The 13483-nt window shown below is 40.7% G+C and overlaps 2 protein-coding genes across 2 annotated transcripts in view; both read left to right on the top strand.

Moving 5' to 3' along the window:
- Positions 1-2320: 2320 nt before the first annotated feature.
- Positions 2321-3518, top strand: LOC102864077 (ADP/ATP translocase 2-like). The gene has a single exon (XM_006892651.1). It carries the CDS (start codon positions 2383-2385, stop codon positions 3277-3279), a length of 897 nt encoding a protein of 298 aa, XP_006892713.1. The 5' UTR covers positions 2321-2382; the 3' UTR covers positions 3280-3518.
- Positions 3519-9742: 6224 nt separating this feature from the next.
- Positions 9743-13483, top strand: part of LOC102862442 (chromosome unknown open reading frame, human C10orf129) — a 48579-nt gene continuing 44838 nt past the window's right edge. Inside the window, exons 1-2 of the mRNA XM_006892708.1 lie at positions 9743-9802; positions 12186-12396. Of these exons, the coding sequence (XP_006892770.1) occupies positions 12264-12396 (133 nt within the window). The 5' untranslated portion in view covers positions 9743-9802; positions 12186-12263. The remainder of the gene's footprint in view (positions 9803-12185; positions 12397-13483) is intronic.

Below are 13483 nucleotides of genomic sequence, written 5' to 3'. Positions count from 1 at the left end.
CCCCCCAATTCACTCTTTTCCTTGAAAAGAGAAAGAAAAACTCTTTAATTGTTATGCAATCCTCTCCAAAGTCCACTCCACTATCAGCCTTCACTCTGAACTTCTGAAATGTCAAGAATACCCATTCATATATCCCTTTGAAACAGTTTTCTCCCTCATCTGCTTCAATGCAATATACATCATTCCTCCTCTCTTTCTGTCTTCCCTCAACCCAGATGCCACTGAGATATTTCACTCAACATAATGTCCTCCAGGGTACACCCATTTTACATAATATTTCATGAGTTCATTGTTTTTCAGTGCTGCATAGTATTCCATTGTGTGAATATACCAGTGCTTCTCTATCCATTTGTTTGTTGATAGGCACTTAGGTTGTTTCCAGCTCTTTGCTATTGCAAACAAAGCCACAATAAACATGGGTGTGCATATATCTGCTTGGGTGGCAGTTATGGTCTCTTTAGGGTAAATTCCCAGTAGTGGAATTGCTGGGTCAAATGGTATTTCTATTGGCTGGCATCCAATAATTTCAACAGAATATAACCAAGAAGAGATGGCACTGAAGGAAGAAGTTCAAGCTGCACTGAATGCATTTGTGAAAATGATATTTCAGAAATTGACAGGATACCAATTGAGTTGTATTAACAAACGGGAGAAGCCCTGGACGTGTTCACTCATCTGTGTGAAGAAATTTGAAAAATAACTTGAAAAATAACTACAGAGCCAACCAAGGGGACCTATCCACTGCCATCAAGTCAATTCTGACTCATAGATACTCTTCACCGGCTTTCCAAGGATATAAATCTTTACAGGAAGAGACCACCCATATCTTGTCCATTGAGTAGTTGCTGAATTCAACCTGCCAATCTTTCAACTAGTAGCTTAATATATTATGCACTGCATCATGAGAGCTCCTTAACCAACTAGAGGAGATCCATATTTGTATCCATCTCAATGAAAGATGAGTCAGTAGAGTGTGGAAATTATAGAATAATATATGTAACTAAATTTTGCTGAAGATCATTTTAAAACAGTGGCAGCATCAAAAGAGAAGTGCCAAAAAAGCAGGCTGAATTCTGAAATCATCACGCTGGAACTGACACACCAGCTGGCCCTCCAGTGAGTTTTCAAGGCTGTAAATGACATGGGATGAGATTGCCTATGTTTCTCCCTAGGAAGTACAGGTGGGTTTGAACCACCAGGAAGGCATGGCCTTTGAGTTTGCAGCACAACTCTCTATGGATTACCACCTTAGAGCTTTCTACAGATGTCAACAGAGGCTGTCACTCCTTCCAAAGAGTAGAATCAGGGCTTCCAGATGAGCCAAGGACTCAAACATTATCAGGTTAGGACAATTTCTGCTCATGAGGAATCACTGTACCAGAAAGAGGTGATTGACATGGAAAAATTTCAGAAAGTACCGTTTGAACAAACACCAATGATAATGGAGAAAGTTCAAGCTGCACAGAAGGCATTGGTAAAAAATAAGGTCTCAGGAATCAAAGGGATATCAAATGAGTTTCTACTAACAGATGCAGTCCTAGATGTACCCACATTCTATGCCAGGAAATTTGGATGACAGTTACCTGATCAACTGAATGGAAAAGATGTACACTTGTTCCCATTCCCAGAAGGGTGATCCAAAAATGTGGATTCCCCGGCATAGTTACAGCTGGGCCGCAGCTAAGATCAGAGACCAGACAGGACTGAGTACCCTCTGCAAACGGAATTCCACCCAGGCCCCTGGAGGAGATACTGGTTGCCCTCTGCCAACAGAGAATTCTGCTCAGCCTCCTACCAGAGGGGACGCCGTGTCTGAACTTTGGTCTTAGTTTCAAGATTAAGCTTGCCCCTTGCTATGTTGGCAACGCTTAAGTAAAGGGAAATACAGTCTCCAGAGATTGAACTGTTTTAGGAGGATTGGTTTAAACTAAGTAAAAACCATAGGGAGACTAAGAAAGGGGCTTTTTCACACTGCTAAGCTGTGATGTGAGAGGACCTCGGCCTCAGCCTTCCCTTTTGTTCAGAATTCATTTTCCCGTGTCCCTGCTTTCTTTCTGTGTCTAGTTTGTAACACAAAAGAATGTGAAAATTGTCTAATAATATTATTAATATAACATGCAAGCAAAATGTTGCTGGAGATCATAAAAAAAATGCTCAAAGAGTACATTTCAAGAAAATGGTCAAAAGTTCAAGCTGGGTTTAGAAGAGGCTGTGGCACCAGGGATATCACTGGTGATGCCAGATGGATCCTCCTAAAAGCTGAGAATACCAAAAGAATGTCTAGTTGTGTTTTATTAACTATGCAAAAACAGAGAGCCCCGGAGTCAAAGCCGGTTCCTGTCTCTTCCTCGCCCGCTCCCTGCCACCTCTTCCTTTTTCAAAATGACAGATGCCGCTGTGTCCTTCGCCAAGGACTTCCTAGCAGGTGGAGTGGCAGCAGCTATCTCCAAGACCGCAGTAGCGCCCATCGAGCGGGTCAAGCTGCTGCTTCAGGTGCAGCATGCCAGCAAGCAAATCACCGCAGACAAGCAGTACAAGGGCATTATCGACTGCGTGGTTCGTATCCCCAAGGAGCAGGGATTTCTGTCCTTTTGGCGCGGTAACCTGGCCAATGTCATCCGATACTTCCCCACCCAGGCTCTCAACTTTGCCTTCAAAGATAAATACAAGCAAATCTTCCTGGGTGGTGTGGACAAGAGGACCCAGTTCTGGCGCTACTTTGCCGGGAATCTGGCATCCGGCGGGGCTGCCGGGGCCACATCCCTCTGCTTTGTCTACCCTCTCGATTTTGCCCGTACCCGCCTGGCAGCTGATGTGGGGAAAGCAGGAGCAGAAAGGGAGTTCAAAGGCCTCGGTGACTGCCTGGTTAAGATCTCCAAATCTGACGGGATTAGGGGCCTGTATCAAGGCTTTAACGTGTCTGTGCAGGGTATTATCATCTACCGAGCTGCCTACTTCGGTATCTATGACACTGCAAAGGGAATGCTTCCAGATCCCAAGAACACTCACATCATCATTAGCTGGATGATTGCTCAGTCTGTCACAGCCGTGGCTGGCTTGACTTCTTACCCATTTGACACCGTTCGTCGTCGCATGATGATGCAGTCAGGGCGCAAAGGAACTGATATCATGTACATAGGCACAGTGGACTGCTGGAGGAAGATTGCTCGAGATGAAGGAGGCAAAGCTTTTTTCAAGGGCGCCTGGTCCAATGTGCTCAGAGGCATGGGTGGTGCCTTTGTGCTTGTCTTATACGATGAGATCAAGAAGTACACATAAGTTATTTCCTAGTTTCTTCCTGTGAATGGGCATGTTATATAACATATCTTGAGCATTCTTGACAGACTGCTGGCTGTCTTGTATCAGTGGCAACTACTGACTGGTTGAAAATGGGAAGCAATAATATTCACCTGACCAGTTTTAAAGCCATTTCCATGACGATGATGATGGGACTCAATTATATTTTTTATTTCAGTCACTTCTGATAAATAAAAAAATTTGAAGAAATAAAACTAAAAAAAAAAAACTATGCAAAAACATTTGTCTGTGTAAATCATAACAATTTGTGGCTAACATAGAGAAGAATAGGTATCCCAAGAACACACACTTAACTGTGCTCATACAAAACCTATACTTAGACCAAGAAGCTGTTGTCCAAACAGAGCAAGGAAGTACTATATGGTTTAAAATTAAGAAAGGTGTGTGTCAGAGCATATCCTTTCTCCATACCTATTTGATCTGTATGCTGAACAAATCATTCAAAAGCTGAATCCTGTGGTTGGTTTGAGTTTGTTCACAACTCTGTGTGAGTTGATTGGATTGGATGGATTTGGCTAGCAATGAGCTGTAGGCCAGAAGCCTCTTGTTAGAGCCAATGAGAGCCAGGTGTGAGGTCTGAGGTTTTATTGAAATTCATTTGGGCCTGAGGCCTTGTGTTAACTGTTTTGAAATGAACATTCTCCTAAGTGGTACAGCACTTCTCTGTCAGTTTGCTATATTGTGGTAACTTGGGATTGCTGTGAAACTGAATGGTGTGCCATTGGTGTGTCAAATGCCATAATGGTTAGACATGGTTGACAGTGTTTGGTGGAGCTCACAGAGTAAGACAGGCTTGAAAGCAGGAGTGGCATTCACTTCCTAAACAATATACCTCTGGAAACTCTATGAACATAGAGAAAGGACACCCGTTATAGAACAGGGTTAAGGTCTTTTGTTCATTGAGTAGCTATGAGTCATGCTTGACTTGACAGCACTTAACAACAACAACAACATGGAGAAAAATAAGACATCAGGATCAAAGGAAGAATTATCAACAATTTGTATCATGCACATGGCACAACCTTATACAGAAAGTAAAAAGGACTTGAAACACTTGCTGCCGAAGATTAAAGACTATAGTCTTCAATATGGATTGCATATCAACATCAAGAAGATAAAAATCATAAAAAATAAAAATAAAATAAAAAAAGAAGATAAAAATCCTTACCATTGAAGAGCAACATCATGACAGATGGAGAAAAGCTTCAAACTTCATCTAACATGGTCTACAATCAAAGCCCTTGATACCAGTAATCAGATCATGAGATGTATTGTATTGGGCAAGTCTTCTGTCGTGGATGGACCTCTCCAAATTCCTGAGAAGCAATGATGTCAATTTGAAATCTAAGGTGCCCTTGATTCAGGCCATAGTCTTTTTAATCACTTGCTATACATATGAGAGCTGAACAATGAATAAGGATGACAGAAGATGAATTGATGCCTGTAGGCTGCAGTGTTGGAGAGGAATATTAAATATCCCATGGACTGCCAAAAGAACAAGCAGATATATCTTAGAAAAAGTGCAGCCACAGTGCTCCTTAAAAGGCAAGGACAGAGAAACTTTGTCTTACATGCTTTTGGCATATTACTAGGAGGGGCTAATCCTTAGAGAGGGGGGCATCAGAGTTGGAAAGCTGGAGGGTCAGCAAAAGAGAGAAAGACCCTCAGTGAGATGAAATGGCACAATAATGCAACAATGGGCTAACGTGTGCCAGAGATGATGATGACGGCACAGCATCGGACAGGGTTCAAATCTGTTGTTCACTGGGTCTCTGAGTTGTGTAGGACTCAATGACACCCAACAACAATAATAAACCCATGTTAAATGTATGTTTACAACTCCTATTCTCACCAAACTCTGGTGACCTAGTGGTTAGGAGTTGCACTGTCAACTTGAAGTCACACAGTGCTAATTCACCAGCTGCTCCACAAGAGACAAATGGGCGGTCTCTTCCCATGGGATTTACTGCCTCTGAAAACACACTACAGGAGCAACGATGAGTCACTCAACGATGAAGCAATTCCAACTTAATGGTACATAACAATTCTATACTTAGGGAGCTTTGGTAGTTTAATGGTCAAGAGTTATACTATCATCCCCAAATGCACACAGTTCAAATCCACCAGCTTCCTCATGGGAGAAATAGGAATAGTCTTTTTCCATGCAATTAATTGCCTCTGAAAACCCACTAGAGGAAAACCCAACTAGGAGTTGATTCTGACTCAGCAGTGCACAACAACAACAGCTCAATGCTTAGATGATATGGAGTGTAAAAATAATTTGTAGTTTATAGATTCCCAAGCTATGAGAAGCCACATCCAGACTGGCCGGAAAGAACTGAGAAATACATGTGAACTTGTATTTTTAGTTAGATGGAGTAATTCTGTAAGATTTTGGGGTTATGCTTCCTAAAAGTGAGTTGAGGATATTATATGTGTGTAAAAAATGTTCTGTGTATTCACACGTATTTGGTTAAACAAAAGAACAAATGAACAGAAACTGTCAGTATTCACATCCTTGTTTCCTCTTTCAAAATTAAACCTCCAGTTCTTCGCTGAGCATTTTTAAAATATTCTCATTGCCATCACTTTGGAACAGACTTATAACTGACCTTCCATTGACTATCTGAGGCTATAAATCACACAGGAAATACCATCAGAGAAATGCAACATTTTTTAGTTAACAGCACAATCCCCCACTAACGATACCCCCAGAACTGAGCATATAACTACTCAGAACAACAACAGCAAAATCACATTTTCTAGCTTCTCTTGATGCTAGATATAACCGTATACCTACATTCAGGCGAATGGAAAGTAGGGAGAGGTGATATGTAAAAGTTTCTGGTTATTTCCTTAAGTTAGTGGGGAATGCCTCTTGCTTACCCACGCTCCACGTTCACCGGCTGGACTATTGCTTTTATGGCAAATCTTCTCAGCAAATGCACTAGCATGGGCGGAGCAATGATACAGTAGGAATGTGGGCCCCTGAGATGTTAGTACTGCTAAACCGCCTGTAGACTGGTGGTGCATTTAATGCATTTGACTGCTAGCCAAAAGGTTAGAAGTTAAAATCCACCCAGAGACTCTTCAGAATAAAATGATGATCTATTCTAAAAGAGTATCAGCCACTGAAAACTCTGTTGAAGACAACTCTACCCTGATATGTGTGAGCTTGCAATGAATTAGAATTGATTCATCAGCAACTCATTTACAGCTTTCCTTAGCTAAAGAAGAAATCCATTTACTTTGCTTCAATTATTACTTTGATCTCTGTTGAAGCAGCCAAATCTTTATCTAATAAATTCTGTGATAAGAAAGTGTTCTGTTTTGGCTGAATTTTTAACCAAATTATCTACTGAGACTGTTAGTGCTAATGTTAATTCATATTAACAAATATAAGATTAACAGATATCACAAAATAAAAACTATTAATCTCGAGTGTCTGAAATTTGAGTAACACAGTCCATCACCCAAAGCGGTTACTGTTTACCATCTTCTCTGTGGCAAGAAGCTGCGCTGCAATCCTGAAGGCAGTTTGAGGTCACCAGCTGCTCTGAGGGCGGAGGATTGGCAATCTCCTGCCATGCTGCCTCTGAACACCCTCACCCCACCCCCAAGGGTCAGCTATGGGTTGGTTCTGACTCTACAGTGCATAACAACAACATGATTGGAAACAAGGAGCTCTAGCAGCTTAGTAGTACGGTATTGAGCTGCCAAACTGAAGGCATGTGGTTCAAATCCACCAGCTGCTCCATGAAAGAAAGATGGGTAATTTCACGTGCTTTCCTGCCTCTGAAAACCCACTGGAGGGTCAGCTGTTGGTGACAACTCAATGGCACATAACAGCAACATGAATGGAGGCAGGACCAGGAATTGCAGTAAAGAAAATCAGGCCCCAATAACAGACAAAGTTGACACAAAATGAAAAAGTCTAAAATTACGACAAAAAAGTGTAAATCTTACTTTGCCAAAGAAGACATTCAGATGGTAAACAAACACATGAAGAAATGTTCCAAATCCCTAGCTCTAAGAGAGATGCAACTCAAAACAACTAGGAGATATCATCTCATCCCAGTAAGAATAGCAAAGTTTAAAAGAACAGCAAACATCAAATGCTGGCGAGGTTGTGGAGAAACTGGAACTCTTATTCACTGTTGGTAGGAGTACAAAATGGTGCAACCACTATGGAAGACAGTATGGCGCTTTCTCAAAAAGTTGCAAATAGAAATACCATTTGACCCAGCAATTCCACTACTGGGAATTTACCCTAAAGAGACCATAACTACCAGCCAAGCATATATATGCACACCCATGTTTATTGCGTCTTTGTTCGCAATAGCAAAGACTTGGAAACAACCTAACTGTCCATCAACAAACAAATAGAGAAGCTATGGTATATTCACACAATGGAATACTGTGCAGCATTGAAAAACAAGGAACTCATGAAATATTATGCAAAATGGGCAACCCTGGAGAACATTATGTTGAGTGAAATATCTCAGTCACAAAAGGACAAATACTGCATAAGGCCACTGTTGTAAAACAGGACTGACATCAGGATTGAGGAGAGACAGAAAAGGATGGAAGAATGATGTATATTGCATTGAAACAGATGAGGGAGAGAACTGTTTCAAAGGGACATATGAATGGGTATTCTTGTAATTACAGAAGTCCAGAGTGAAGGCTTCATAGTGGAGTGGACTTTGGGGAGGGATTGCATAACAATGAAAGAGTTTTTTTTTTTCTTTTCAAAGAGAAGAGTGAATTGGGGTGGGGGGAACGGGTAGGAAGAAAATTGCAGCAATAAATGACTGGAAACCCTAAGTCTCTGTAAACTTTCATTAAAATTAATAAGAAAAAAACCCCACCTTAACAGCATCTTTTGTGGAGCTACTGGCTGATTTAAATCATCAGAGATGCATGGTCTTGTTATCTTTTGTTAAGCGGTGCAATACACAGTGTTATCAGAAAGAAGATTTTTAAAAAAATATTTTCTCAAACTCACAATAAATTATCTGCCAAATGTGAAATAGTGAAACTGAAGAAAATTTCAAACATGTTCAGAGCAACAAATAGGGTTTTTATGCTTACTTGTTTTGTTACTTGTTAGCTTGTGCATGTGTTTCTTTTTTTGATGTGTGAATGTGTTTCTTAATGATGGAGGATATATTGAAATAATCTTCGTTGATTTTAGCACTTTGAATCTTGAATAAATTAGACAAATTGAAAGTTAAAAGAAAAGAAGTTCAAATCTTGATAAGATGCTAGATCTATAATATTTTATTGGACCAATGCTGTGTATCCTTTTGTAAATGTGTATTTTCAACTTTCTTCTAATAACCTCTTGGACTTGCTGTCCTGTATCTCTATTCTGCCCCTCCCTCCTACCCAAATGTCATAAGACTTCCACCCACCTTCAAAGCTCAAAGAAATCCCCGTCTTGGGTAAGAAAATCTTTCATCATGATGTGTAAGAATCAGGGAATGGAATTATCCTGTATGACTAAGCAATAATCCTCTCCGTTTCTACAGTGCAGATTTTTTTAAGTGATAAAATCATATTCAAATCCATTGTCTGTTATCTTCTTTTCCATCACGCTTTGTACAGCTGTCCGTGACCTCAACCTACCAACGTCATGTTAAAAAAAAATAGAACACACCCATTGCTTCTCGTAACCTCCTAGCCCCGAAATGCCACCTCCCACAAGCAAAGGAACCTCTCACTGACTTTAGGAGCCAATGAAAGAGAAGCAAAGCTTAGACAGTTCCAGGACCAGGGACACGCCTTTTTCTCTCAGAACCGGAAACTAAATTCTAAAAGATAAGCAGACCTCAAAGGAGACAGAAAGCAACAGCAACGTCTCCATCATCCTCACATCTGAACTCCCCTCATTGCAACTACTCTTGCAATCAGTAAGTATTTGTGCTCATACACTTGGTCATAGGGAGCTCTGGTGGCCCAGCGGGTGCGGAGTTGGGCTGCCAACCCAAAGGCAGGTGGTTTGAATCCACCAGCCACCCTGTAAGAAAAAGACAGGGGCAATCTCCTCCTGCGTGATCTATATAGCCTTTGCAAACCTGCTAGAGGATCACGTAGGAGTTGGTTCCAACTCGAAGGCGATGAGTTCAGTTGACGCTTTGGCTTCTCTATTGATTTTATTCATAAAGAATATGTTTGCCTTCTGAATTAATCGTCAACACTACCGTCTTAAAAATGTCTCTCTGAGGCAAACAACCACCTCCTGCATTTTCCCCAATTTATCTAGGTGGTTCCCTGTCTGAGCCAAATGCTAGGCCGGCTTCCACACTTCTCTTTGGTCTGGTGTTCCAGACTGGGATCTGGAGCCTGCTATAAACCAAAGCGAACATTTGCTGCTGTCCGGGCCATCAAATCCTCTAATCCAAGATCCTTCGGCCAAGCAGTTCCCCAGTACTTTAATTTTGCAAAGGACGTGCTGGACCAATGGTCTCAACTGGAAAAGGTAAAACTTGTTGTTTTCTAACTTTGAAATATTGACCCAACAGTCCAATTTATGACCAAAGATAATGAGATTCATAACTCATGTATGCCTGGCACTATAGAAAGGGCAAGCGTGAATGAGAGGCATTTATTACGTGAGTTACAAAGAACTCAGTCAGATAGATCTGTGCTCAGGTCCTGGTTGTGACTCACTAGCCAGGTGATGGAGAGCCAGTCACTAGGTTGGCTAGTTTCATTTCTCTGTTGGTCAAAAGAAGACACTGGCAGAGCCTATTTCCTCAGGCTGTTGAGATGAAATGAGATTCTGGATGAAAAGACAAAGAAAGACTTGGCACTTCGTAAGCACATAATAAAAACTGGTTTTCTCGCTAATAATATTATTGCAGTTTTGATTTGTTTCTGATCAACAATTTATTTTGAGAATCTTCTAGCACATACAACATTTAAGAGGCCAATCACAGAAGGAGCTTACAGCGAAATGTTTCTTGGTCTTTATTACAAAGTGCTGTGAAATAGCAGATGAGGCAGATTTCAGGAAATAAATCTGTATCTGGTTCCTAGAGAATGGTTAGGATTTCAACTGAGAGAGGAATCAGGGGAGAAGCAGCTGTATTTGTGGAGGCATGCAGTCAAGAAGCATGAAAGTGTGGAGAGGTAGTTTGGGCACAGAGCTGCATAAAGATAAGTGAATTATGGGGAGAAACTGGCAGGAATGAGTCAAATTTAGCTGAAGGTCAAAGCAAGGAGTCTGGAGCCAGTCTGATTGGTTATAAGGAAACATTGGATGTTTTTGCTTTGTTTTGAATATATTTTTACTTCAGTAAGACATTTTCATAGATACATATATTCATAGATATGTGTATTTCTTCTATTCTAAATCAGGACATTCTCATTTCTGTTGTGTGGCATTTGCTTTTTGCTTTTTTATAGATTTCATATAAATTTAACTTCTAGAAATAGATTTTAGTTTATTTTTATATTTTAGCTTTGAATAATATTTTGTTTTCAAAAGTTAAAATACTGTCATTCTGTTGACTATTTCTATATGGTTGAATATTATTAGCATTACTTTAGTAAGTTTTGCTTACATTTGCAAACTACAAAAGAAACTGTATTTATATACTCTCCTATGACTTCTATCTTCATTTTTTTCCGTAAGATATTAAGTCATATTTTTTTGAGTGATGTTTGTGAGAACTGCTCCTTGGGTCACTAGAAATATGCAAGGGTGGTTTAAAAAGAAAATTCTTCCCAGAGCCACAAGAATTAAGTGTTGTCTCTAAGGTTTTCATCTTTTTTAAATTATTTTTTATTATTTTTATGTGTGTGTGTACCGTCGAATCAGATCTGACTGATACAGGAGGAGATTGGGTTTTCATCTTTTAACAGCTCAAATGGCAAGCATTACAAAAAGCATAAATTTGTTTTAAAGATGCATTAATAATAAAGGCTATGCATACAGTTGTAGATCCCTCAAAATACAATTTGCAAACAGAAAACTGGCTAAGGTGACATTTTTATTTCTGTTTGTCAAGTTGGGGAAATGGTTGGGGAGTCTGTCCACCATCACCACCAATGCTGTAATGAGAGGTTACAGGCAGAAATGGGTTAAAATTCTGGATTATTCCAAGCAGGGTGAAGAGAAGAGAGATAAGAGCAGGAGATGGAGGGAGAAAGAAAGGAAGTTAGGAAAGAAAAGAAGGAAGGCAGAAGGGACATGAAGAAGAGAGGCACAAAAGAGGTAGGATATAAAGGAGAGAAGGAGGAAGAGGGAATGAAGCTATGATGTAGGCAGGAGGAAGGAGAGACGGCAAAGGAGAGAAATATCTGTTGTCTGTTGTGGAGAAGAAGGTTCAATCCAAGTAGAGGTGCTATGAAATAGTTTCTAGGTACCTATGTCTGTGCCTTTACTAAACCCTATTAATAACCAAATTCTTTCTCCCCAAAATTGTGTCACATGATAAACATAACCAATGGGGGGAGGGGGAGTATAAGACATATACACAAAAGAAGATGTGTCACTGAAAAGGCACTCTCATTGGTGAAGGAGGACAAGGAGGAAAAAATGTCCTGAGAAGCCTTTGGTATGTGTGGCCAGGGCTTCCTTTATCACCCCAAATGTTGACTTATTTCATGAGGTTCTTCCTGAGGACCCAGGCTGACACGCAACATGAATGCACCAGGACTGTCATAGCAGCTATTGAATTTTAAAGTAGTTGCACATCAGCTCAGGAAGGGTCACTGCCCCAAAATCACAGGCATCCTGGCTCTCCACAAGGTCTAGCCACTGGAGAATGGTGATTGATAAGTAGGGGTCTGGGGAACTGGTATCCATGCTGACCAGTGTTAACTAGTGTTAACTATCTTGAACACCACCTGCTTAGGATGGACTTGGGGGACCTTATCCAGCCCTCTGGGAAATCAATGCCAAAGGAGTGGAGGAAAAATGGAGTTTTGAAAGGATGGCTCATTTCTCCCAGAAGGCAGCCAGCATTCTTTCGGATATCTGCGCCCTTAACCATGGAGATCGATTGATGATATTCCTGCCCCCAGCACCTGAAACCTATTGGATCTACCTGGCCTGTATGCGATTGGGTAAGGTGCTGGACAGAGAACGCCAGGTTGGGACTTGCATGGAAAACCAACTTAATCTCAATCACACTGGCAGAGATGTTAAAAAGATGTCTATATAATCCTTGCATTCTTTTATTTATTTATTGGTTTTTGTTTTTCCAGACAGCTTTATTTCACCCTTATGCCATGAATTTATAGGGAACAGGTTCCAGCAGCTTGGGCTCCTTCCTTTTCATTCTCACAGTATCCTCCCTGAGGAAGGGGGCGGCCACTTCATCTGGACCCAAGTGCCTTTCGCCTTGGCTTCCTTCTTTTTCTGATCATTTTCCTTCACACATTTCAGGAAGCTGTCTCTGTTCTTAGAGTGCTTAATACATTCAATGTGCATGTTAACTCTCTTGGCAAGAATCTTGCTCTTACCTTGGTTGTTCACAACAATGCCAACAGCATGCTGACAGTATAGTCTCTTCCAGTTTTGCCATGTCAGCATTTGTGAGGCATTCCTTTTTGAACAGTGTCCATTCCCTTCATGTCTACAATATCTCCTTTCTTGTAGATTCTCATATAAGTGGCCAAAGGAACAACTGCATGTTTCCTAAAGGGCCAAGAGAACATATAGAAGGTGCCCCTCCCTTTCTCTTTGTGGTCATCATTTTGACAATTCACTGCAAGATGCTGGTTCCCAATCCTTGCATTCTTCACTCTAAGTGGAATTTTTTAACAGGCTTAGATGTGAATTCACAATCCACTATTTAGGATTGAGAAATTGTGGTACATTCGAATGATGGAATACTATGCAGCACCAAGGAATGTGTTTGTTCTCCTGTCAGTCCATGGTATGTTCAACACTCTTTTCCAGCACCATAACTCAAAGGTATTAATTCTTAGTCTATCGTTCTCAGTCATTGTCAGGTCTACAATGCATAGTAAGTTATTATGAAGACCATGGCCTGGTTCAGGTGCACCTTAGTCTCCAGACTGACATTGTTGCTTTTCCATACTCTAAAGAGGTCCATGGCAGTAGACTTTCCCAATACAATTCATCTTTTTTTCCCCCTGTGGTTTTTGCCTTCTTTTTCTTTTTTCTTTTTCATAATTTTGTTTTGTT

Source organism: Elephantulus edwardii, unplaced genomic scaffold (genome assembly GCF_000299155.1).
Source record: "Elephantulus edwardii isolate Elephantulus edwardi_28Jun2011 unplaced genomic scaffold, EleEdw1.0 scaffold00117, whole genome shotgun sequence".
NCBI classification, from domain to species: Eukaryota; Metazoa; Chordata; class Mammalia; order Macroscelidea; family Macroscelididae; genus Elephantulus; species Elephantulus edwardii.
Note: the sequence above shows the minus strand (reverse complement) of the source record. Positions and strands in the feature narration are given on the sequence as shown.

What these genes read in the sequence shown, in the direction of transcription:
- LOC102864077 (XM_006892651.1), top strand. Translation starts at nt 2,383, where the DNA reads ATGACAGATGCCGCTGTGTCCTTCGCCAAGGACTTCCTAGCAGGTGGA.